This window comes from Ailuropoda melanoleuca, chromosome 7 (genome assembly GCF_002007445.2).
Source record: "Ailuropoda melanoleuca isolate Jingjing chromosome 7, ASM200744v2, whole genome shotgun sequence".
NCBI classification, from domain to species: Eukaryota; Metazoa; Chordata; class Mammalia; order Carnivora; family Ursidae; genus Ailuropoda; species Ailuropoda melanoleuca.
Window position 1 is genome coordinate 12,295,153 of NC_048224.1, and position 27,632 is coordinate 12,322,784.

The following is a 27,632-nucleotide window of genomic DNA, read 5'->3' on the forward strand; positions in this document are numbered from 1 at the left end:
CTAAAAGTAAGAGCAACAGAGGGGTGCAGAAAAAGGGAGCAGAACATGAGGTTTGCGACGGTTAAGTCAGCCCTGTCCAGAACCGATGTGTGTCATGATTAGTTATAAGGTTCTATAATTTAGAAGCAGCCTAAAGCATTTAACAAGGCTGAGGGGAGAAGAACTACAAAAATTAAGCGGGTTAGGAAAAAAGGACTCTGAAGTAAAACTCGAAAGATACTTTTGATGAAAACAGATAAAAGGTCACATAGTGGTGTCTCCAACTGTGTCAGGGGTACGGTACATGGCAAAGAGTGCCCTGACACAGTGCTTTTATGCCCCTCAAAAAGACATAGGTGGAGTCATCAACTTGTCGGGCTAGGGTTAACCTGTTGGTTGTTAATGTTTTTTTTTTTTTTTTTTAAAGATTTATTTATTTATTTATTTGACAGAGAGACAGCCAGTGAGAGAGGGAACACAGCAGGAGAGTGGGAGAGGAAGAAGCAGGCTCACAGTGGAGGAGCCTGATGTGGGGCTCGATCCCAGAACACTGGGATCACGCCCTGAGCCGAAGGCAGACGCTTAACGACTGTGCCACCCAGGCGCCCCTGGTTGTTAATGTTAATAGCTGATGAAACCCGGTTCTGCTAGGAACACCTACGCCAGGACCCCTCTCCTACGAAAGAATTGTCCTTCTGATGAGGGTAAAAGATGGGAAGAACTGCCTTAAGAGAATTAAACCTTCAGCAAACTCAATGCAGATTCCATGGCACTCTTCCAGACTTAGGTATTTAGCTGTTTTTTTTTTTTTTTAATTCTTTAAAGTTTTCCACTCTGTCAACCATTTAATGAAAGTGCTCTGGCTTTAATGTGGTGTTTCACGCAGTCTCCCTTGTACACTCACTTGAACAGAGTTGTCTCTCCAGCTGTAATTACAGGGTCATTTTTGTCTCTAAGAAACTGGCTGACTTGTGGATTCACTTTATCATTTTTAGCTCTCTCATGCTGTTTTTAAAGGACACCTTCACCAGTCAGATGAAAGACCACTGTGGAATTCAGGTGGTTCCAAGCAAGGCTGGTCCCCTGGGGGTGCAGAAGGCATGGAAAATGGCAGCACAGACATTGTTTGGTGGGGGGTGTCTGGGTGGAAAGAGGTGTTACTTCCATACCAAAAATGAGTGCACCTCTGCTTTCTACAGATGCCTGAATTCTCCTGGTGATCACATGCCATAACCCCAAAGAAGTGAAAAGAAAAAACAAAAACAAATCCCCCCAAAAACAAACCCCCAAAACATTGCAATATTGTAATGATAACAGAGTGGTGAGTGTGACCTTTATTGCTTTTCTCGTTTGTTACATAATTCAAAGAATATGGAGCTGTGAAATTAACAAAGATACACAAAGAGACAGAGGCAAGGAGCCAAGCTGAAATAGTGGAGCAGGGGCACGTGACCTTTCTGTCCAAAGGCCTTCTAGAGAAGGGAAGATACTTTTCTCTGGGACTTGATGCAGGTTTTTATAATTGGTTGAAAAAACCTGAAATTTGTAATTATTTTAAACTATGTGGGGATATATAGCAATGTGACACTTGTTTTCTTGGGAATTGTAGAAGTAAATAAATGTTTCCTTCCTTCCTTTTCCTTATGCTTCATTTCCCCCCCACTAATTCTCTTTCAATGGCAAAACCTTTACTTACTAATTTAAAGACCGTATTGTTGAGGGAGGTTTAGGAGTTGAGGATGTGTCTTTTTAAAAATATTAAGCCAGGTTTTTATGTAAGATCTGGCTTAGCAAGAATGTACATCAGCTTCTGTATCAAGCCTTTAGGAGATAGCCGATTTCCCCAGAAATCACCCTGCGGACAGTTTCCCTTTATTTCTTCTGGAATAGAGCTGCCACTTCTAATATGGCCACTTGATTACTGGAGTGACAATGTGTCCGGGTGCAAGGAAGCATGGGATCCTCGTAATTGTGTGCGTGTGTTGGCAGGTGCAGGGAAGAAAGCATATTGAAGTTTCCCGAAATGATTCTATTTAGATCCAGCCTAGCAATCTCAGCCGAGCACTGAATGAAAGTCCCCTCTTCTCCAACCATGTCTCTGGCCAGCTGCTCTAGCTGTTGTCATTTGCTTGGTCAGCTTTCTGTTAAGGTGGTCTGTGGCGGGGGGTGGGGGGGCTTCCCGCTAAGGCTCATCGCCCACCTCCCTGTTACGGAGGAGTTTAAGAGCTGTGAGCGTCGGTGGGGAGTTTGCCAACTTTCTCCTTGCCCAGGAACGGATGTACATTAATATTATCAAATGTCTCATCAGTGAGGCAGCTGTGTTTTGCTGAAGGGCCTCCAAACCACCTGATTCATGTCTTTCCTAGAAAATAAATTATAATGGCCCTTCTCAGGTGGCACCTGTTAGAAGCCTTACAAAGCATTTTCCCTGACTATGAATCAGGGCCTGCCTCTTTTTAGAATCTTCTGGGCAAGCCTTTAGGATATTCTGCCGCATCTGCCAAACTGAAAAATAGCCGTACGCCTTGGTCTGTGCACATGTCCTGTGGCGTCTGATCTATCCCACTGCTGGGCTCGGCTCAGGTCCTGGAAGACCACAGAGATGCCATCTCATCACCAGCTTCAATGCTCCAGGAACTAGTCGGGTTCAGAAGGCAGCTGGACCCAGCAGGGGCATTTAGAAGGTTCTATTTGGGCATTCTCGGTTTGAGCCAGCTTGCTCTCCTGTGCGGAGGCTGCCCAGGGCGACCAGGGAGGTGACGGCAAGCAAGGCCGGCTTGGTTTGCTGTGGCTAACTGGAGCCATCTGGGCACAGCTTGTTTGTTTTGGATTGGGAAGCAAGAAGGTGGTTCTAGAACTTTTGATATTTATATACCCTCTACAAGAAAGCAAAGAATATCTGCGGTCTAAGCTTTTCTGTTGTGTCTTCTTTACCTGTACGTTAGCACTGGGGGTATGGCTGGCCATTTCCAAGGTTGCAACTCTGCTCTTGGAGTGGGAAAGTATATGGGATGGGGCGGGCTGTGTAGGGTTGTACATACGTGTGTCCAGGACAAACCTTACGAGGTCGGGAAGAGATGTTCCTTTTGGTTGGTGGTGTGTGTGACTTCTTTTTTCCTTCATTACGACAAACTTGATGTGCCTGCTTTTGAATCCTGAAGGTGACAGGTCAGAGGGTGAGGATGTAAGCGTGTGTACATACAGATCTGGTACAGGGATATATCTATATGTATATACACAGCCATGCAGGGAAAGCGCTAGAGACTACCTGCTCAGGAAACTTCCTTATTTTAGTGATTTGAATGCTTTTCAAGATCCACTGCTGCATTCTAGGCACTGCTCTCTGGACTTGGCCTAGCCCAACACATGACTTCACAGACGCCCTGAGGCCAGCAGGGGAAGGGGAAGGGGACTGCACACCAGCCAGCCAGGGAACACGGCTGTTGTACATCCTGCTTGGCGCTCCTCAGAGGGGCGGGACTGGGCTCCTAAATCCTGCGTCCTCAGGTGCAACTTTTCATGAATCACCACATTTCCTGTGAAGTGGAGCTCCCCAGACAAGTAAAATGCTCTGCGGCCTCTTGGATGGGTCTTCACTGTGAGCTGGGAATGTCTGGGAAGGAGTGTGGAGGTGGGGAAGCATCAGCAAGTGCTGGAACAAGAACGGGGCTACAGTGGGCCTCCCTCATCCTTTTTGGTTTCACATAGTTTATCTGCAGCTGAGTTAAACTCACCTATTCAAACCTTGCTTCAAATAGCCGACCAGCCAATAATACATACTCACGCAATAACCCAGTTGGCTCCCCTTTGAGTAAAGCTCGGGGAAAACCACCAGAAGTTTTGACCAAAAGTTCACTTACCCATTCTCCTTCCTTCTAAGGAAGGAGCACAAATTCTTGCCTCAATACAACACCCTGCCCTTGATGAAGATGCGGGCCCTTCTCACACAAGTGACTACCTGACTTTTCAGAGTTGGGGAGACTCGAAGGCTCACCTCCTGTGCGGCAGCCATCTTGCTTTCCTGTTTTCCCAGGGAGCCTCCGCTCAGAGGCGCCCTCTGCTGGCGGGTGAAGGGCACTGACGGGCACTGCCTGGTACTGCCATGCTCTATGGAGGGAGCTGGGGTTTTGTGGAAGGAATACTGAGCTTGATCTGGGGCTGCCAGGTCGCCCTTCCTCTCTGTTTAGTTGTGAGTTGTGCCTCCTGTCTCCCCGGGTTAGGAGGGACGTGCCCACAACAGAACCACAGCAGGCATCAGGGATACAATAGACTGGAGACGAGAACACATGCCGTATAGTTCCCCGTATGCGGTGTGTGCCACCTCAGATGGAAGATGGGTACAGAATAACAGGCCACCCTCTGTTTACTTTTTCAACCGATTGGAAGGAAAGCATGACTTGGGGTATGAAGGCTCTATTTTTTCATCAATTTAGTTTGTCCCCCCCCCCATGGTTTTATTTTCTGTAGCCACAGACCTGAGAAATCATACAAGGTGTCAAACAGAATTGGGGGGAATGAATGAAATGAAAATGTCACATGAATGCTGAGCAAAATCAGATCAAAACCTTGGAGTGACTGGCTTGAGGCCAGCGTGAAGGAGTCTTCAGTGGACTCTATGCTCAAAAGAGTCCCATATGGGGTCCCAATGGAAGAAGAGTCACAGATTTTGCACGGGTTTTAACCAAATCCTGGTCTTGGCACCACTAGATGGATGACTCAGAAACCTTCCCGGGTGCGCTGAGTGTTCAAATGCCTTTCCAAACATCTCTAAGCCGCCTCAATCCAAGCAGTATTGATCAGAATCAGTTTAGTTCTATTGGTGGAATAATGATTTCTTTAGACACTGAAGCCCTTTATGAACCACATTGGAAGATGCTTTAAAGAACTATGCCCTTATATTCACATTAGGTGGCAAGTTCCACCGAACCTCTCTACTGGATGATATTTCTTCTTACATATCGCAGGCTCTCTTGGCAGGCATTTTGATTATATGTGAGCCCTTAGCATCAAAATACGCCCAAATGACAATCACAGCTAGACTTGTCCCGCCTCATTTTGGATGATAATGGGACATGCATTAGAACAATATAGGTTCAGTTTATATAGTCTCGTCCTAGAAGAGCACTAATTTGGTTTGCAGTTATATTTTCTACTTGCATGCTGGGGCAATATATAAAAAAAAAAATTAAAAAAACCCCAACCCTGGTCACCTCTCCCCTGCCCCCAAAGCAATATCCACCCAGTCTGGGTTTTACCTCTGTCTGTCCCAAGTAACCACATGGGTTTTGGCCAGTGCGCCCCAGTGGGCATGGGTGGGTAGTCTTCACTGTTTGGCTGGTGGGAATGTTTTGGAGGTCTCAGCTCAGGGTCTCTACAGACCCTCTCCACCAAGGCCTCCTTCCTGCCACATATTTCTCTAAAATATCCACCTTACCAGGCAGGATCCCAATAAGTCCAGGTAGGCTGAAGGTCACAGCAATGATTCTATTAGTTCACCTCTTGCACTTAAGAGGTAAAGCTCAGACTGAAGGTTGATGCCCCTCTTCAAATAGGTGCTATAAATATACTAGAGCTATCCCTGAAAAGATGCATTTGTATTTATATATATATGTGATGATTTTATATATATATATATGTATATATATATACATAAAATTTTTCTTTCTTTGTGTTTGTATACAGGTATGTATTACTCTATAGGTATGAAAGGAGAGGTATAATACAGGAGCAGGCAGGGGTGTGTTCATGTGCATCTATTTATAATTTGTATATTTTGTACGTGTATATGGAGAGAGCCTCTGTCATTGTTTGCATCATTACAATGACTCTACCTCCGACCAGCGAGGTGTACCTGTCAGTGGTGAATGGAGAGAAGCCCCACGTGGGCGGTTCTTGCATGGTCTCTCGCATGAAGCTGTTCCAGCAGGCAAGGTCGGCAGCAGCTCGTGAAATGAGTGGGCCCAGCGTAAATCCATGCATCCTCCAATCAGCCAAGGAGGGACGCTTTGAAGTGCCCACGGCTGTGTGCCAGCTGCCTCTTCTGGAGAGGTCAAGGAGCCTAGAACCCGGGGCAGGGAGGGACCATCCATGCTGTGAGTTCCAGATATGGCTTTTCCTACTAGATGGAGACAGGGCACACCAGAATTCTGTCTTCGAGGAGGACACTGACCACCAGGAACACAAAGTAGAGGCCGAACATGATGAAGCCCAGCACTTTGTTCATCCGCCATTTGCAGAGTGCAATGGAGAGGATGACGAAGAGCAGCATGATGAAGAGGAGGACGATGGCACAGAAGAGGCCATTGCTGCTGACAGCCACAGGTTGGAGCCTGTGAATGATGGTGTACAGGAGCCAGGGCAGTGGGAGCCTGTGAGGGGTAGACGGGGGAGGAGTCAGACATGTTGAAGAAGGCCTGTGGCATAGCGTCAGCGTCTTGGAATCTATCATCTGAGGAGGGTGTCTGGTTAGGTTCACTCTGACTCGCGTGAGGTCGGCCCAGGTAATCACATAAGGAAGTCAGGTGAACATCAAAAACCTTTATCTATTTCCTTGATTGAATTAGGGAGAAGAGAGAATTTGTTCTACGGTTGAGTAAGATCAAAGCTGTGACCACTGCAGGTGATTTTATTTATTTATTTATAATTTAAAAACATTTTTTTATTTATTTAAAGTTTGATTTATTTTGGGGGGGAGGGGCAGAGGGAGAGGGAGAGAGGGTCTTAAGCAGACTACGCACTGACTGTGGGGCTCGATCTCAGGACTCTGAGATCACGACCTGAGCCGAAACCAAGGGTCCCACACTTAACCCACCCTGCCACTCAGGTACCCCTATTTATTTATTTTTAGAGAAAGAGAGAGCGAGCACATAAGTGGGGGGAGGGGCAGAGAGGGACAGAGAGGGAGAGGGAATCTTAAGGATGGAGCCCAGCATGGGGTTTGATTCCACGACACTGAGATCATGACCTGAGCCAAAACCAGGAGTCAGACAACTATCCGACTGAGCCACCCTCGCATTCCAAAAGACTAGTATAACCATCGCAGGTGATTTCTGAATGTGATTGGAAATAAATGTGTTTCCTTCTTACGCTAAAAACGTGAACTGGAAGATTTGTACAGGGCAGGAGAAGGAGCAGACACATGGAGAAAAGGCATAGAAATCGGTGGTGAAAATGGGAACATTATTTTTAGGAATGGAGAAAAGAATAGCAATGACTTAATGAACAATCTACCAGCCAGTAAAAATAAATGATACACGATATAATATAGCTGTCTGAGATTTATTTTGGAAAAGATGGGAGAGCCTTTTAACTAAAAATTGGTCTTCCTGAAAAATTTGAGGGAGACAGTATCTTACATTTGTGATGTGATTTTTAAAAACTTTATTATGTATTTTTAGACCTGTTCTCTCCCTTTGCTTTTGACTTTTAAAAATCTGGTAACATCTTTTGCTTTCTATCCGGAGTGATGACTCTGGAAGACATCAGAAAGCTGTCAGGTGCACCCTGGGAGTGAGTTAGGACTCCGGGCGAGAGGAAAATGGCCGACAACACGTGACCCACGTGGCCTGCGCATCTCCAAGCCGCTGGGTGAGACGCAGTTCTACCACTGAGCCTAATAATGGAACGTTGGCTGGGGAAACATGGACCCAGCCGCCCAGCTGGATGAGGCTTCCGCAGGATTTTAGCCTTTGGCTAAGGGAGATTCAGTTTTGGCCTGACCTCAAAGAAATGGAAGAAGAGGTGCTCTTTTGAAGCACAAAGTTCTCCAAAGGAAAAGCAAATAGCTTGAGAGAAATAATGAGGCGAAAGGGGTAGTGAGTTTACACATCTGGTCTCCTCTGCTAGAGGGAGCAGGTGGAGGCAGAGCCCATGAGTTATGCATCTTTGAATACCCAGGGCCTGGCACCTGCAGGCCCCATCTGGGTATATATTTAACCTGGGCCAAGCTGAAGAGATTGATAGAACTGCCTCATGGCTATCAGTACAGGCGTTTCGCTTACTAGAGCTTGGCTGGGAGGCGCTGACTTCCTGCACCACGTCAGGCGGGGAGAGGTTCCACAGGCCACCTCAGGGCACAAGGTGCAATTCCAGCTTTCAGCAACAGGGGGCAGCCCTGGCATCCTGCCTTGGGTAATGATAAGTGAGGAAAAGAGGGAGTGGGGGTGTGTATGTGGGTGTGTTGGGGTGGAGTGCTTGAGAGGAGATGGTACAAACATGAAAACCTCCACTAGGGACTGGTAATGGGGAGCTCTTTTTCCACACTTCCGTCTCTTAGGAAGAGAAAGACCAAAACCACTGTTAAGCTAGACGTACATGTGGGCACACGCACATCCAATTCTGGTGAAGTTGACCTTGATGGCACTACAAATAGGTAAAAACCCTTTGCAGGAAAAATTATGTTTTTTCATGCCTTTTGATCTATCACTTCTCTTGTCAGGGATCAAACATAAGAAATATTTGAAATGTTGGGGCTCCTGGGTGGCTCAATCGAATCAACATCCAACTCTTGATTTCGGCTGGGGTCATGATCTCAGGGTTGTGAGATCGAGCCCCAGGTCCGGCTCTGTTCTGTGTGTGGAGCCTACTTGGGATTCCCTTTCTCTCTCTCCCCCTCTTCCTCTACCCCTTCCCTGCCCATGCTTGCTCACTCACTCTCCCTCAAATTTAAAAAAAAAAAAAATATATATATATATAATTATATATTTGAAATATATATATATACTTGCAAATATAATTATTCAGAAAAATGATCATTTCAGTATTACTTTGAGTACTGAAAAATTGGGGATACCTTAAACTCTAATAAGAAAAAACTAGTTAAGTAGCAAACTACTAAGTCAAGGTAATGTCATGAGGCCATTAAAAATCATAAGCTTATAATGATATAGGCAAATACCCCTGATGTAATTCTATAGTTAAAATGAAGGATGCACATAAAAATAGCAATTTTCAATTCAATTTCAATAATGTAAACTATATATGAACTAAAACAGGATGGTGGATTATCCTTGATTTTTATTTATGCTTTATATGTATTTTCTAAATCTTTTACCATGACTATGGTTAATATTATAAGCAAAAGGAAAATGCCAGCAAGACTATGAAATTCCTTTTATACTCAATATGCTGCTAAAAAGTTCATCAATTGGTATAAACTCTTTTTGAAATATACATCAATAGCCATTAAAATGCTCATAATCTTTAATTCATTAATATTTCTTGATGGAATTTATCCTAATAAAAATAAAAGAGGAGGTTTTCTACATAAAGGTCTCCATTGATGCACCCATAATTGCCAAAAATTGGAAAAAAAATGAAAAAAAATGTGGCTAAACTGAAAAGCCACAGGATGAAATATTTTGAAGTGATAAACTGTTAATTATGAGAGCTATAAAGAAACTTGGAAAAATAGTTGATTTACTAACTAATAGATGCCTACATTGTGCCAGGCATAAATGGCTTTAAAATGGAAAAATAAAAGCCCTCCAAAAGGACAAAACTGAATTCACGAAGAAAACTTTGTGAAATATTTGGAAGAGAACATACAAAACTTAAATGTGGCTTTTGGGTTGTAGGGTTAGGGGTTATTTTTCTCCAAACTTTCATTTAACTTGTTACTATAGATACACGATGTAAGAACAGTGAACAAAAAGCATCTTGCAATTCCCTAGAATATTTATTTTTCAAAAACATGACAAGTAGGTCTTATAATTTTTCCACTTTTAGGATTTTCTCTCTTTATGCTATAGCATATTTTATTTTCCTTTTTACAGGAGATTGACTGCGAAAACTACTCTAAACGTGTAGGCAGTACAACCGAGAAATACTGTTTCTGTGAGAGACGCCCTTCCTTTAAAACATGTACCTTTTAAGGCATTCATTCATTCATACATTCATTCATTCCGTCTGCAAACATTGGCCAATGCGCCACCATGCATTAGGCATGTATGAGGCTTCGGGGAGCTGTTGCTCTCGAGCAGTTCACAGTCTAGTGCGCAGACTGATAAACACGACCGTGCAAGAGTATGAGGACCCAGGAGCAAGAGCCCCCGGTCAGGCCCAAGGGCATCAGGGAAGCTGGGCTTTGACAGTGGTAGTGGAAGTTGGAGTTTTCCAGACAGAAAAGCAGGGAGGAGTCTTGAGTGAGAGGGGCCTGCGAAGGAAGGAAATATGGCAGGAGATGGAACCTTTGGAATTCAAAGGTGGTTAAGACGGTCGGAGCTCAGGGCAGGGTTTTATGCAGTGTTGTGGTGGAGAGCACAGACTCTGGCCAAACCCCAGCTAGCTCATTTCCTAGTTTTGGGAACTCTGCGCCCTTCAGTTTCCTTATCTGAAAAATGGGGATCATAATACATATGTCATAAGATCATTGTGTGGCTTAAATGGATAAAAATGTACACAAAGTCGACACTGAATGAGAAAACCCAGGTGATGCAAAGCTATAAGAGAGAATAACATTCAAGGTGTTCAATGCGAAAGTAGATCCATTTTAGTGAGTTTCTAAATTCAAGTGTCAAGAGCTCAGTTCTGGGAACAGAAGGATCACATCCCATGTCTTACTTTCTCAGGGGTTCTCATTCAGGGTTCTTTACCAGACTACTTTTACTTCTGACAAGTTAAACGAAATGACAGAAACAATAGCATCCCACCCCAGTCTGATCCACTTTAGAGATTATTCATATTGAGGACTCCAGTTTGCTTCACTGTAAGAATAGATCTCATCTTCTGACTTTCAAAAAACCTAGAATATCTTTACCAGCATACGTAAATGACACCAAACCTGCCAGCCCTTTCCAAGGAAGGAGATGGGATATTTTTGCTGGGCCTATGTTTGTTCCAATCTGTTTTATGATCCAAAATCTCACCCAAGGCTGGTGGGGACTTTAATTAGAATTAGAATATGGAAAAAATACAGGAAAACTATACAGCATCTCCATCATATCTGAACGCTGAATATTCTTTATGTGTAGCCCATGCCATTATATAAGCAAAATTCTTAAAGTATTTCCTACAATAGTCACTTCGTGTGCAGGCATGCGTTTCTGTCTACCTAGGGATAACTTATTATTCTTCCTTAAGTTCTCTAGAAATGAAAAATGGAGTTAGTGAAATTGAATGGTACTCCCAGTGTTTACTTTCTATTGCTATTGGTTAATTTTGGGCTCAGAGATCCTGGTCGTGTCTTCACAGCCTCTCAGAAGACAAAGACAGTGATAGAACTGGCGTGTGCACCTTCACGGAACTGTCTCTACTCACCCTACAGTGATGTCAAATATGTTGCTTCCAACAGAGCTGGACACAGCCATGTCCCCGAGCCCCTTCCGGGCCACTATGACACTGGTGATAAGATCAGGGATGGAGGTCCCAGCAGCCAAGATGGTCAGACCCATAATCTCTTCACTAATGCCAATTGTCTCTCCAACCTAAAAGTAATGACAGGGACACATATGAGTGTTTGAAGTCACAAAACCAACATAAACACTTTCATGCAACTCCCTTTCTTTAAAAAAATATTTATTTATTTATTTGAGAGAGAGAAAGCGAGAGCACGTGCATAAGTGCATAAGGACAGGGAGAGGGAGAGAGAATCTCAAGCAGACTCCCCACTGAGCATGGAGCCTGACATGGGGCTTGATCTCACAATCCTGAGATCACGACCCAAGCCAAAAGAAACAAAGAGTCAGATGCTGAACTGACTGTGCCACCCAGGTGCCCCACAACCCCCTTTAAAATAAACCCTCCACTATGGGGGGGCTGAGATGATAAGAGTTAGCCATAGTCACTGCCATGGAGGAGTTCATAACGTTAATCATATTTAGACCCAAGAGATCAGGAATGTTCACAAGAATCTCAGGAAAGAGCTATAGGGGGCTTGAATGCAGTTTCTATAGGATGTCTGTTAAGACTGAACAAGGAGGCAGAATGGAGTTCTAAAAGCCAAAACTGGCCATTGGCTCCAGCGGCCAGTGCCTGACAATGGAACCAAATCCTGTTGCAGCTTTGCCTCTGGATTAACAATGGAAGGTTAAGGATGGACACCTAGTGTTCCCATTTTTTCTTTGCCATCTCCTAGTGTCTGTAACCCACTCTTAAAGACTTTTAGACTACTGTTTCCATAGGAAACTGATTTGGGGTGTTTTGAGGTTTGGTAATACATGACTGTAAATCAGCAAGGCAGTTGTGGAGAAACCAGCACTTAGGGAATCACAAGTCCAAGGTCTGGCTCTGGCATTTATTAAGCACTTGACTGTTCAGTTAACCAATTGTGTAAAGTCTTTGATCCTTGCTTTCTTATCCTTAAAGTGGGGATGATAATACCTACTTTAAAAGGTGGCTGGGAGGACTAAAAAGATCATTTGTGGAAAAGCCCTTTTTAAATGGTAAACATTACTGAAAAGCAATGGGGGATGGTTACTATGTTTTATTTTGGTCTTTGCCCTTTAACTCTGATGAAGTCTATTTTGACAGTTGGTCTAGCCGCAGATGGAGGCTCTCCATTCTCTTGAGCAACTTTTTAAAAGAGTCTTCTTGGGACTTGTAAAAGCTTTATGTATTTTCTGGAGCTGGCAAACTGCAGTTCTGAAAACTTTCAAAATAATGCTTTCAATTTGGTTTTCAACAGCCTACTTGATGCCATTCATCATTTTTAGAAAAAAATTCAAAGGGCCAGAGTAGCATGTAAGAATAAGGGATTTTAGGGGCGGCTGGGTGGCGCAGTCGTTAAGCGTCTGCCTTCGGCTCAGGGCGTGATCCTGGCGTTCTGGGATCGAGCCCCACATCAGGCTTCTCCGCTGGGAGCCTTCTTCTTCCTCTCCCACTCCCCCTGCCTGTGTATCCTCTCTTGCTGGCTGTCTATCTCTGTCAAATAAATAAATAAATAAAATCTTAAAAAAAAAGAATAAGGGATTTTAGGGAATAGAATAAACTCATGTCTAAATACCTTTTGTGATTTATAAGTAATAGCTTGGTTTCCACTGACTTAAAAGCATAGTTGGGAGCTATTTTTGTTTTGATGGTCACGTCTGCTCTAGGGCCGGGCTAGCTAAACCAGCTTATGCTGGCCTCATGGAGCAAAGATTCACTGTTCCCCGTCAGAAAGGAAGTCCGTGGGGGCGCCTGGGTGGTTCAGTGGGTTAAGCATCTGACTTTGGCTCAGGCCATGATCCCGGGGTCCTGGGATCCGATGACCTTCCTGCTCAGTGGGGAGTCTGCTTCTCCATCTCCCTCTGCCTCTTCCCTCCCCTCCCCCCTCCCCTCCCCCCCTCAAATAAACAAATGAAATCTTAAAAAAAAAAAGAAAGGAAGGAAGTCTCTGTGAGCAGAATCCCTGCTTTGACCACTATGGTCTCCCTAATACACTGAATATAGCCCGGTATTTAGTAGACTCTCAATACCTATTTGCTGAATAAATGAGTCAATCTACATACTTAGGTGATTTTACTAGCATGTTTTTCACCGATTCTCCTAGAAAAAAATTAAATAAGGGTTCTGCATAGGAGTGCCCTATTCTCCTTGATGACCTATTTTTTGGGTTAGCTTTGGAATGAAACATTTTCAGAGACTCTGAAGATGCTGACTGAATGACTGTCATCCCCAGTAAATAGGCTGATTCTTCCAGGGAGTTCTACAGCAGCAACTATTTTAAAACAACACTTATATTTAGAGTTTGAATGGCTCTATAGACAGAAAAAAAAGCAGAAAATGAAGAGGGGTGGTTTGGTGGTGGTGTTAAGAGGGATGGCTCGGTTCCAGGGGGACCTGGGTGCCAATCAGAGCCTGCCACTCCCAGTACATGGTGGCCAACCTCCCCGAGCCTCAGTTTTCCTCATTTGTAGAATGGGGATAATAATATCCACTCTCAGAGCTGTTGTGATGATTATATGTGATGATGAGACAGCAAATAGCACGGTGTCAGGTATAAATATTCAATAAATATCAGCCGTGCCAACTCGGGCCCTACTCCTTTCTCTCTCCAACTTAGCAGACAGCAGCCACTGGGCTGGCAGCGGAGCCCGAAGCTGGTTTAGTAGGCGTCAGCCTCTAACGCGGGGCATCACCAGGATAATGACTCTCTGTTGTGCACCCAGCTCCTGGTGAATTTGTACGGCTCCTAGGAACACTTCTGCTGATTGAGAACGAGTCTTCCTAAGCTCATTTGAAGAACATTTCACTGCATTTGGCTTTCGGTGAGTTAGCGGCAAGATGATAGGCACAGGGATGGGACAGTGCTGATCAAATAGGCAGCATCAGACAAGTTAGAGCTAGAAAAGATGTCAGCCTTTCTTGGGGGGAATTCCTTTGCTTTCTAATGGAAGTAGATGATGGGGCCACTCAGAATCCAAATTCAGTGCTGCTCCGAATATCGCGGGATGCAGTTCCTTGCCTTGGTTTAAGGAGGAACTGTAAAAATGTCATATTGCGAAATGAGACACAAGGTTTTATCAGACTCTTAGAGTTAACTGCTCCTATTCGATGCAGGATGGATTTTAACCATATGTTCTCATCACCCAAGAAATTTACTATTTCATGATGCAAAAACAATAAAAGGTAACAAAAACTAAAGGAAAGTATGCATAAAGCATTTTATGGAAAGGGCATTTATTTTTGGCCAAACAGTAGCTAAATAATGACATTAAATAGCATTTATTGTTGGTAAGACTGTGGATAACAAAACGGTTGAGCACTAAATGGTACATTTGTTATCTTTCTGGCTTTTATAGCTCAAAAGTACAAGCAACAGAATTAGAGCTAGACTTCTTAGAACAGAAACTGCTATTTTGATCAGCTGTCTGGATGTCTTAAAAGAGAAGAGCATTTCTATAGGAGAAGAGAAAAGGAAGCTTCTCATTCATTACTAGAAAGTAAGGTTTCTCTTTATGCACTTTATATGCCCAGGCTTTTTGGTAATTATTATTGTTCTAGGCATTGCGTTTGATTTTTCTACAAGAGAATGAAAAGGAAGTAAGAGTATGGAATTAAGATAATCATTAAAAAGGACAGAAAAATATGAAAGTGCATAGGATGATGTTTTCTAGAATGGCTAAAGAGAAATCACTAGAAAACAAGTGAGGAAAAAAAAATCCACCACTTTTTTTTTTATTAGTACATGAAAGAATTAAAAAGAATAACAATTATTTTTTTAAGAATAAAAATAATTATTAAGAAAAATCATTACATGTTATAAATGACAAACAGTCCTGGAAACCTGGAGGCTGAGAAGCAGCTCATCTTCTGCAATGGTTTCTGGGCGGTACTGATAGCAAATGAATGTGGAAAATCATGACTTTGGGGCAAGCAGAACATCTTCAGTGGGTCAACAATTTTTTGTTAATATCCAGGAAGAATAATCTGAAGTCAAACATCATAAAATAAATAGGATAGGAATAATATAAAGTACCTTGTAAGAATAATACTGGCTATACTAACTGACATTTCCAGTGGATTTTTTCAATGATGTTATATGTCCTTTTTCTTTAAAAAAATTAAGGTGTAATTTACATACAGCAAAGTATAATTATGTATCCAGTAAAACTCACCCTTTACAAAAGTGTATAGTTCTATGAGTTTTGGTAAATGTATGCAGTCCTGTTTCTCTGCATCGTCATCGACATGTCTGGGTTTTTTGAACATAGGCGTCCTAATGGTTGTGAAATAGTATCTCGTGTTTATTTTATTTCTTTAGAGAGACAGAAAGAGCGTGTGTATGCAAGTGGGGGGAGTGGAGGGGAGGAGCAGAGGGAGAGGGAAAATCTCAAGCAGGCTCCACACCCAGTGCGGAGCTTGACACGGGGCTCCATTTCACAACCCTGAGATTGTGACCGGAGCTAAAATCCAGGGTTGGACGCTTAGCCAGCTGAGCCAACCAGGCACCCCTTATGTTTATTTTTTAATTTTTTAATTTTTTAAAGATTTTATTTATTTATTCGACAGAGATAGAGACAGCCAGCGAGAGAGGGAACACTAGCAGGAGGAGTGGGAGAGGAGGAAGCAGGCTCATAGCGGAGGAGCCTGATGTGGGGCTCGATCCCATAACGCTGGGATCACGCCCTGAGCCGAAGGCAGACGCTTAACCGCTGTGCCACCCAGGCGCCCCCCCTTATGTTTATTTTTAAACAACTCTCTCTCGACATAGAATTTACATACCATAAAATGCACTTACTTAAACCATATATATAATTCAATATTTTAGCATGTTTATAGACTTATAGAGCTAATTTAATTTTAGAGCTTTAATTTAAATTTAGAGCTTTTTTATTGTCCCGGGAAAAAACCCTGTACCCTTTAGCAGTCGTTCCCCATTCCCTCCAACCTCCCCAACCCTAGGCAACCATTAACTTTCTGTCTCTACAGATTTGCCTATTTTTCACATTTCATATCAATGGAATCATTCCAGCATGTGATTGTTTGTGACTGTCTTTTTCATTTAGCATAATATTTTATTTTATTTATTTTTTATTTTTAAAAAGATTTTATTTATTTATTTGACAGAGATAGAGACAGCCAGCGAGAGAGGGAACACAAGCAGGGGGAGTGGGAGAGGAAGAAGCAGGCTCATAGCGGAAGAGCCTGATGTGGGGCTCGATCCCATAACGCCAGGATCACGCCCTGAGCCAAAGGCAGACGCTTAACCACTGCGTCACCCAGGCACCCCGTTTAGCATAATATTTTAAAGGTCCATTCACATGTAGCATGTACCAATACCTTGTTCCTTTTTATTGTGGAATAGTATTCTATTGTATGGATAGACCACATTTTGTGTATCTACTCATTGGCTGATGAACATTTGGGTTGTTTCCACTTTTTTGGCGATTACGAATAATACCGCCATGAACATGTGTATATAAATTTTTGTGTGGATGTTTTCATTTCTCTTGGGTATACAGGTAGCGGAATCACCGGATCATATGGTAACTCTATGCTTAACATTTTGTGGCCTGCCAAACTGTTTTCTAAAGTGGCTGCATTACTTTATATTCTTACCATCAATAAATAAAAAGTTCCAATTTCTCTACATCCTCCCAATGCTTGTTATTATATCCATGCTAAGTGAGAGTCAAGTGGCATCTCATCGTGGTGTTGATTTGCATTTCTCTAGTGAATAATGATGCTGAACTTCTTTTCTTGTGCTTATTATCTATTTGCATATCTTTGGTGAACTATCTATTCAAACCTTTTAACCATCTTAAACATTAGGATGGGCCCAAAGTGGGCCTTGAACTCATGACCCTGAGATGATGAGTTGCATGCTCTGCCCCTGAGCCGGTCTGGTGCCCCTTGCCTTTCTATTATTGAGCTTAAGGTATACATCTATCTTATAAGATCTATATCTAGATATATCCTGGTAGAAGTGCTTTTTCAGATGTATATGATGTGTATTTTAGGACTGTTCATAATAGAGGATAAAAACACAGGTTCCAGAGTTTCAGAGACCTGGGTTATGATCTCAGTTCTGATATTTAAACCTATATGATCCTGAGCAATTTTATTATTAGCTCTAAGTCTAACTCTTTTTTCTGTAACTGTGGATAATAATAGCACCTCCTTCATGGGCTTTGTGCCTCTGTACAGGGTGACTGTCAAGATCACGAGGACAAAGTGATGTGAGTTATCCTAGCAATCAATCAGTGTTACCACTATTATTTTGAGAATGTGAAATGTTTGCATTTCATTCTTTCATCCATGTGTTACAACAAATAATTCCTGGGAGTTTATTTCTGTGACAGCCACTAGGACTGGCACTGAGTTAAAAGTGGTAAAAGCAAAATACATCATCATTATAGCAAACTGAGGTTCAAGGAAGGGGCTGCTTTGTCTCTACTTCTCTTCCCCGAGCCAATGTGAAAGGCTGGCGAGAGCTTGAGGTGAGTGGCTGCCCACTCATGGAGTGGGCAAAACCTCGACATTCCTCCCAGAGCGGGGGAGGCTTGGATTCAGGCTACAGAGGGCAAGAAGTGTTGGGGTGACCTCCTCCACACGGATGTCCAGAGGTATGCTGATTGGAACCCTGCCACAGGAAAAGGCCAGGAGGCATGGGGAAGTTCAGTGGGGGTAACATCCTTTAGTCCTGGAATATGTACCTTGTCTTTTCGGACACAATACTATTCTGACTCTTTCCCAAAGCAGACACATCAACGAACCCTTTGGCAACCATGAGCAGAACCAGGCAGATGGGTGTTCCTCTCAAGGTCTTACCTGGTGTGCCCACCAGACCATCAAGTAAGAGAACACAGCGATCCAGGTGATGGAGCCAAAGAACGTGATGGGAAAAAACTTTCTTGACGACTGAAAGAGAACCAGGAAGAGGCGAGAGCGTCAGCGCCATCCATGAGGTGGACCCGAGAGACCCAAGCTAAATCCACCAAAGCTGCTACTCCTCCCCCATTGCCTTCCATCTTTGTAGGCTCAGCGATCGGAAGGCCCTGCCTACCCGCATTCAAGCCAGGGCAGGAAGATTCTCTCTTGGGAATGTTGGTTGGAGCCAAATCATCACCAAGCTAGTTCCTGAGATGGAAGTCTCTTGAAGAGAATGTCTCTTCCTGCTGCTGGCTGCTTGGATGCCCCCTGCCCTTCCCACGACACCCGGTTTCTCAGCCTGGCCCTCAGTCTCTTGACCACCCCATAGCCTTCCTCCTTCTCCTATTCCCTTCTGCTCAAGTTCATCAGAAACAGTTTCTATTGCTTCACCCCATGCATCCTAGCAGTCGATCGGCCAGAAAACGTAGGTGATTAATTGCTTTTAACAAGAAGGATCAGTAGGTTCCAAAACAGGTTCCTCTTACTCTCCCACAAATCACTGGGAGAGGCCACACGGAAGAAGCCATCACCATGGTTTCTATAGATTCCTGGGGACAGCTGCCCTTCAGGACATTTGACCCACTCTTGTAGAATAGAGTAGACAGAGGGCTAGTGCACTGCTCTTCACGGAGGGGGGCAGAGTAGACGATCTTGGGACAGTTTTCTTTCCTGTTCTGCCCCCTGACATAATAATGTCCATTTCTTCTTTGAGCACTGGCCTTTGTGCAATCTCAGGCTTACAGCGTGAACACTTTTTATTTTTATTTTTAAAATCCAACTATAATGAACAGTGTCATATTAGTGTCGGGTGTACAATGCAATGACGCACCAATTCTATACATTACTCAGTGCTCAGTGTGAACGCTTTCAGTTTCTTTCAACTGTTAGCCAAAATCAGACACTTAAAATGTAGTGTTTCTTACCCGACCTCACTACAGAGAGACCAGGCTTGCAGTGGATTGTAGTGGTGTTTTGTTGATAGCTTTTTTTTTTTTTTTCAAAATTGGGGCCCTTTAAAACATGCTCAGATAGCAGAATGCCCTCAGCCTCTTACCTATTACTGCCAAACACTTTTTATCTCAAAGCTTTCCACTATGAGAAACAATCTCATTTTTTGCTTTGATAATGCCATCCAATTTTGTCCAGAGAAGTGAATCCTGGAGTTGACTCGGATGAAAGCTATCTCAATTGTCTAAAACATTGACCTTGGGCGGTCACACAGAATGCTTTTTTTTTTTTTAAAGACTTTATTTATTTACTTGACAGAGAGAGACAGCCAGCAAGAGAGGGAACACAAGCAGGGGGAGTGGGAGAGGAAGAAGCAGGCTCCCAGCGGAAGAGCCTGATGTGGGGCTCGATCCCCAAACGCTGGGATCACACGCTGAGCCGAAGGCAGACGCTTAACGCTTGCGCCACCCAGGTGCCCCACACAGAATGCTTTTTTGTCATGGCTTTTGAGAGCTTCATTAAGAGTTCAAACTCGTACCTAGTCATCTTTTGAATATCTGTAATAATAATGAACACAGTCTCTATCTCCCCAAACCAGGCGTACATTCTCTTTACTAATTCTGAGTTTTCAATATATGTTTTTATGATCGCGCATACTGTTCTGTTAAATTAGAGTGCGCTGTTTTTTTGGGGTTATTTGTTAGCTGCAGTGTTTGCAAGACCCGTGGGCTTGATTAAATCGGGGGAGACATCAGGCCACAGTGAGAAGGAGGAAAATAATTTTGGCTAAAGACTCAGGACCCTCCTGGGGGCCTGAGCACTTTAGTCAGTTGTGGGGGGAAAAAAAGTAATCCATTTTTCGAAGTGTATGTTGAGACATTCACTTCTGAGGGCAAATTCCTTTAAAGCTGAGGATTCAGCTGGATTTTGGAGACCAGATTCCCCAGGTCTTGGAATCACCAGAGCTAAGAAAGCAAGTTTCCCAGACATGGGTTTAGCTAATTGGAGTCCCCATTCTTTTCCTCTGGTCACAAGTCACTGTTTCAGGACCCTAAGAGGGAAGAGAGTTTCATCTCCTATAGCCAGCCTCTGTCGCAGGGAAGGAAAAGGCCTTTCTTGTGATGTGGGGCCGCACAGGAGATTGGAGCAGCCAGCAGGCCGTGAACTTGATTCTGAGCAACCTGGAAGGGAGGGAATGGAGTACCATCTCCCTACTTTATGGTACGGTGTATGTGCTGGAGATCTTGGGAGAGTCCTCATTTCATAGGTTGTTCATTCTGCAGCTTAGATCATTTATTAAATATATAATTATTCTTTAATTTATTATGCCTTTGCACGTCTGTGCATTGATGTGATGTGACAAGTCAGAATCCAATTATTTGAACATATTTCTCATCTGAAAAACATCATCCCTGAACCATAGAACATTCCTAGTCCAAAGGTCGAAACTAAGGAGTTAGACTAAGGATGTAAAGGAACCAAGTTCACATCAACATGCTAATGAAAACCTCTCTCAATGATGCTTGTGATTCTTGATCAAGAGGCCAATTAGTAATTAGTGGACATCTATGTGTACCTAGTATTGTATTAGGGACTCAGTGAAAAGAAATTAAAGATAATTTTTATTTGTGAGTTTCCAGGTCTTCATCATAAACTAGGGGTAGGTAAAGGCCGGGTACCTACTCTGTACCCAAGTCTTGAACTAGACCTGAAATTCAAACCTAGGTCTGTCTGACTATCCAGCATGTATGCCAATATTTAGGTCAAACCGATTTGTTCTTAGAGAAAACAGGGCCAACAATGCTCAAAATATGCCCAGCTATGGACATAATGATGATCATTGTAATACTGGCCTGTGCTCCGAATGTCAGAAGATATAAGGAGCATCGGGGAGACAGAGGCTAGCATTCCAGCTGAATGGCCATCTGCCTCATCCCACCTCCCACATTGTCCCTGATTGGAAAGCATCAACACTTTACGCATCGGCAGGTCAGCTGAATGTCTCCCAACTGTCCAACTACCTTATCCTTTCCAATCTCACAACCCAGGTAATTCCTTCTTCTTTCATTTTTTTCTGAATGACTCCCCTTATTTGGACTCTATGGTCTCATTCCAGACATGCTGCCCAGTCGGACTTGTGCAATTATTTCGTTACCAGTCTCACTGGAAGGAAGGAAATAGCCCTTGAAGCCAAGGTCTGACATGTCAATTTTTCGTTAGTAATGGTGGCTCTTCCTAACATCTGCTGGGATGGACCTCCTACTAATTAGCAAAAAGCAAACTGCGTCCATGTGCCGGCCATTTTGTTCCCAATGTAATGGTTTACGTGTATAATTGACAGCAATGTTCTCATCAGAAGCTTTTAGCACATCAGTGTGATACTTAATTGGCTTGGAAAACATTTCTGGACATTAGTTCGTTGCACGAATTGGCCATATCCTTACTGGTTTAAATTAGACAAATATTCACTGAGCATCTATTTTATGCAAGGTTTGGGGGCATACATGTCTAATAACAGTCCCCCACAATCCTATTAAAGATTAAAAGTGCATTCTCTGGATGAATATGATCGGTATTGAAATCCCTGCTCACTGATTACCCGTGATGTGACTTGAGACAAATCCTTTCATCTTCTAAGCCTCAGTTTTTTCACCTGTAAAAGGGGGGGGGTAACAACATCTAGTTGTTCTGGAGATTTTGGGTCCGTAAAGTGTCTACCAAAGTGCCTGGCACATAATAAGTGCTCAGATAATAGATGATGTTCCCCTTGTTTTGGTTTTTAAGAAACAAGGAAACTGAAGTTCAGAGAGGTGTACCTGGCTGAGGGTCTTGGCTTTGCCTCTTTCTTGCTGGGTATGCTTGGACAAGTCACTAAACCTCTCTGGGTCTCAATCACTTCCTTTTTGCTAGAACTGTGCTTGGCACACAGACACAATAAACACTTGGTGAATGACTCAATGACTGGTGTCAATTGTGAAAACAGAGCTGACTTCTGAGGCACCTTCTCAGTTCAAACGGTCACGTTTAGATGCATTTAGATGCATTTAGATACATTCCTGTTTTGTAAGAGTACCCATCCTAAGTCAGGAGAGAATATAACTTCGGGGGTCTCTATTTCCTTTATGATTGTCCATGTTTATCAAAGACATGTTCCTCATTAAGGTTTATATTTTAGTTCTTTTGCTTTTAAACCAAAGCCATTATTTTAAGAAAACGATAAAAGTGAATTAATCTGAGCTGGAAGTGTGTATAGTCCAACAAACACTGTCATATAATTTGCATATAAATGAAGAGGAAATAAAAACAAGTGGGAGTACTGTTTACCCTGAATCTGGATGGATACTAAAAAATCATGTTTTCCTCGTAATTACTGTCAACGTTTGGAACGTTCATCTCCATGGGTAATTCAAAACCTACTGCGGAAACAGAGCTGCCAGGCCTTCCGGAGGAGCAAATGTTTATTAATTAATAATTTTCTCCTCTCTTTTTCTTCTCCCTTGATATTTTTTCAGGAGGCCTTTGTGGTAGTGCATGCAGACTGTGGTAGACTGCCAAAATGGCCGCAGCACTTCCCAGGTCTTCTTAACAAGAGGCGAGGTCTGTTTCTCCATCCTTTGAATCTGGGCTGGCCTTATGACTTTCTTGGACCAGCAGAATATGGTAGAAGTGACAGCATGCAGATTCCAAACTAGATCTCAAGAGGCTTTGCAGCTGCTTTCATTCTTGCTGCCCTTGGAACTTGGCCATCACGTGAGTCAGCTCTGGCTAGCCTACTTAAGGCTCAGGGGACCGTGTGGGGCCAAGATGAGCTTTTCCCGCTGACATACTCCTATGCCAACAAGCCCTCAGCCAGATAGGTGAGAGAACTGTCCAGCTGAGCCCAGAACAAATGGTCCATTCAAAGAATTCTGGACAAAAAAATTGCTTCCTTTTTTTAGCCACTAAGTTTTGGGCTGGTGTGTTACACAGCAAATGATCACTGATATGAGATCAAACCTGAAACTCTTCTGTGCTATGCATGATCGAGAAGCCACTTATGGGCTTTTGTATCAACTGGCATGGTTTCTTTCATTTGGCATTTTGTATACGTAAAGAATGGCCGTATAGTTCATCTGTCAAACCAGCATGCTTTGAGATTAAACTGGGACTATCCCGGGCAAACTGGGAGGTATGGTCCCTTTAAATTTGCAGTGCTGTGGTGAGGGTTCTCTCTTCATGCTTTCCTTCATCACAGATGTCATGGCCAGCAGGGAATCTAGAGATCTCCCCTCCCTGTATTTCACCCAGGAGGAAAAGTGAGGTCCAACGTTGAGAAGTGACTTCCTCAAGGTTGCACAGCCATGAGTTATGTGGGGGGAAAACCACTGTCATCAGCGTGGTAGAATGAGAACGCTTATGGAGTCAGACTCCTGTCCGAATCTAGCTCCTGTCACTGATATGGTGTGCAGTCTTGCTCTATAGTTATATGCCTTGTGTCTTCTACTAAGTTTAGAGCTCCTTAAAGATAGGATTTGTGAGTTCCGTGTCTTCACCTGTCTTTCCAGGCACAAGCTTGCTGCTTGGCACATAATAGGTTCTCAATAAATATTTTGCTGAGGAAATTTTAAAACAACCAAATGTTGTTAGAGTCACATTTTTGCTTGGGAGAACACACAGCATATGTAGGAAAAAGAAAAAAAAATCCAGTCCAGCCCGGGGATGGCTGTTGGCAGCGTGAAGGGCAAAAGCCTCATTGGCTACCCTGGCCCAGAGGCCGGCTCTCGAGGCTTGTGCACAGTGAATGATCAGTCCGTAGTATTACAGACGACAGCATCGTGCAGTTGCAGCTTCTTGCTCTCTAACCCCGGGGACTGTAGCGTCAGCCAGCACAGCTGTCGTGATCTGGGTAATTACTGCTATGGTGGCGTCCTGGGTGTTGTCCAAGAGTCGCTGGTTCAGAGCTCTGATCTCCCCTACCGGCGTCCTTGTCCTGTGAGCTCAGATCACAGAGACGATCGGCACTGCCAGCCCTTGCCCTAGGAGTCCGGCCCAAACTGCGAGCCCAGGCCTCGATTACTGGCATCTTCCTCTCATTCCTGCACACTTTCCTGACCGCTCCAGTGGCCGTGTGCTGACACCATCTCAGCAGTCCATCAGCCCCCTCCACTCGGGCCACACCGCACTAGGCCTGCCACAGGGATTTAGGAAAGCATGTCTGTCTCTCTGCTTTTCCTCCCTGGGGCAGAGCAAAAGCACTGGTCTGAACAGCAGAACAATGGAAGGAGAGCGAGAGAGCGCGTGTGTGCGAGAGCACACGTGAGCACGCATATCTCAGAAATGTCACCGTGACGTGAGCTGTGAAGAAACTTAACACATTCTAGCTCTTTGGCTGGAGCTTTCCAGGAAGCCAGGCCTCTGCACGGAGCAGATGTTCTGCAATTGTGTCGTGAATAAAGAAACCTAAGTGTTGCTTTAAGTAAGCCACACCTGTTCCATGTCCCCTTTACTGGGAAACCTCTAATGTTGGGAGTCCTTACACAGAGGGGTCCTTTCATGGCCTGTATGTGACAAGACATGGCTCTCCACCAGGCTGGATTATTTATAGGCCAGGCCAGCGGGACAGGACTTCTGTCTTCTTCAGGTATGGAAAGGGGGATCACCATGGGGCTCTTAAGACTTGGGCTAAATTTCGCTGTATGTTACCACGTGCCCTATTGTAAATGCTGCTTTCAGAAGTGGTGTTCTTGGACTTCCACTTTCTGGTATCAGGAAATATGAGGGGGGAGCCCAAGCTGTGTGGTCACACAGATCTGGGTGTGAATCTCCCCTCCATCCCCGAGGAAGTGATCAGGCAGGAGTTGGTTAACGTCTTTGTGCCCAAGTTTCTATTTATGCCAATGATATATAACACTATATATAAGTAATACAAATATAAACTACGTGTGTGTGTGTGTGTGTGTGTGTACACACACATTCCTATGCTAGCTGTTTCCTACTGGAAATACATAGTACATAGTACATACTGACGCATGGTAGGTACACACCTTTGTTGAATGAGATATGTGGGTAGGGCCATAATAAAAAGCACAGCTACTTCTTATCATTAGTTCCGCTACCCTTTGGGGCACTGGCCCAAGAACCCAGTTCAACAGTAGGAGAGATGTTCTTTTGATCTGATCTCTATTTAGATTGTACTTTGCTGCTCACAAAATGGTATTGTGTTCAATACGCCTGGTACATACCAATGGGAGAGAAGAATACTGAGGATAGTAATGATAACAATACAAGATGGAGAAGATCAGACGGGTAGGCATTTATACTACATGAATGCATTTCTTTAAATTTTTTTTTGAGTTGAATGAATAATGTACACGTACACAAATACTCAATAAAATAAAATGGGAGCTCCCCTCCTGCTTCAAACCTTCAGTTCCTCTTCTCGGAGACAATCACTATGGTGGTTTTAAAATGTGGTTGCCAATTCTTTGACACTCCTTCCGTCAAGGGTGTCATACCCTATATGACACTGATATATTCTAGGTAATTTTTTTGTCTCCTCCCCTTTAATCAAGACAAACTTATGACTGCTTTGACCACTAGACTCTAGTGGAAGTGACCCTCTGTGACTTCTGAGACTAGGTCACCAAAGACTATGCAGCTTCTGCCTTGTGCCCCTGGGACACTCATTCTTGGAGCCTTGATTTCTTATCTACGATGCCTGACTCTCTTGAGGCCACCATGCTGGGAGGGAGCCCGAGTCTCAAGGAGAAGCCACGTGTAGGCTTGCCCATAGACCATCGCAGGTGAGCCCAGTCTTTGAATCATCTCTGCCCAGTGAAGAAGCCTCCAGATGAGTCCATCCCACGGCTGTTCAAAGTCTTCCCAGCAGAGGCCCCAGATGTTGTGGGGCAGGGACACGTCATCCCTGGCATGCCCTATTTGAATTCCTGATCTACACGATCCCCAAGCAGAACAAAATGTCTGTTGTTTCCGCACCACTAAGTTTTATTGTCCATAAATCGGATAACTCGAACCATCACTATTACTGTGCACCTGTCCGGAGAGATCTGAGCCATGCATAAGCATACACATGTTCATCAGTCACCCCCCCTTTTCCTCTTAAGGTAGATGGAAGCAGCCTACGCATACTGTTCTATACTGTGCTGTTCGCAAGAAGCCAACTAAACAATGGTCTACTCACTGGTTTGCGGACGTCAGGTAAGGTAATCCAGAGAGGAAACACTATGGGGAAAACAATTAGGAACGTGACTTGCTTGCGGGGGTTGGAAGGCCAGGCCAAGCTGAGAGGCTGGTCCTCCTCATCTTCACCCGTCTCTGTGGTCTGTTGGAGAAAAACAGAGATGAAAGAATAAACAAACTAAAAAGACAACAGGGTACAAAGCCAGGGAGGGGACGCTCAGGACCCTGTCAGGAGTTTCGTTGGGTCACCCCAGTAGCTTCATCGTGTGATTTTTAGGTTTGTACGTCTGAATCCTAGGGACAAGCAAGACAGGTACACCCAGGAGGACAGAGGAACTTCCTTTTCTCTCCATGAACACTCTTCAGCTTCTCCCTTAAATGAAGGGATCGTTCAGCTGGAGTGGGCTACAGCTATGATCCATGGACTTTTTATGAGAAACCATATCTGCAGAACAAAAGACCCCAATGCCCACCTTCTCTTCCCTTCTCCTTGAACACAAAGCTATAGGATTCATTATGGGAATCCTTGGGGAGGATTTTTTAAAATTAAAAATTAAAAAAAATTAAAATATATATTTTATTTTTTATTTTTAAAAATAAATGTATATGTATTTACAGCGTTGACTTTGAGTGGGCAAAGGAACGTAACCACAGAAGCAATTCAGTAACAATACTCAGCTTCCTTCCCTGGCCCTGGAATAGTCAAGCTCATGGATGATTGTGTGGTTGTCAGTTTTTAACCTATGCAATCATCTTGTTAAATTCTAAACCATTTTAATTCCAGTTGAAGGTTTATTACACAAACGTGTCCCATTCGCAGAGAAACAGAGTATAGGAGTCGAGGAAGACACAGAGCCTGTGGGGTGTCAAAGGCACAGGGCCTCAGGATCAGGGGTGAACTTCAGAGCTTCGGACGTGGCAGCAAGCGGCTGGGGTCTTACGTGCCCCCTGCTGAAGTCCGAGAGCGAGAAGGGACCGAAGGTGGCTCCGGGCCCGGCAGGCTGACCAATAGCCTGTCAGATGGGCCCTCCGAGCCTTCAAAACAGCACTGCAGACAGCATCAATCACTCCCTTCCCTGCTTGTTTCAAAATGAAAGTGCAGCAGGAGGATTAAGCATCAGATGTAAAAATATCAACAGGAACTTTTCCACGGATGCTTCCTTTTGAGACCATATAAATAACCCTCATAGGCTTCATGAAGCTCCTGGCCCCCTGTGGCTCTCGCTTCCAGC

The 27,632-nt window shown here is 43.8% G+C and overlaps 1 protein-coding gene across 2 annotated transcripts in view; it reads right to left on the reverse strand.

Annotated features, from left to right (window-relative positions):
- Positions 1-509: 509 nt before the first annotated feature.
- The window catches only part of SLC24A2 (solute carrier family 24 member 2), a 261,954-nt gene continuing 234,831 nt past the window's right edge, over positions 510-27,632 (reverse strand). For both annotated transcript variants that reach the window (XM_034663968.1, XM_034663969.1), the window contains 4 exons: positions 26,402-26,542; positions 18,172-18,261; positions 11,236-11,402; positions 510-6,347 (listed from right to left, as the gene is read on the reverse strand). In XM_034663968.1, the coding sequence (XP_034519859.1) occupies positions 6,098-6,347; positions 11,236-11,402; positions 18,172-18,261; positions 26,402-26,542 (648 nt within the window). In that variant the 3' untranslated portion in view covers positions 510-6,097. The remainder of the gene's footprint in view (positions 6,348-11,235; positions 11,403-18,171; positions 18,262-26,401; positions 26,543-27,632) is intronic.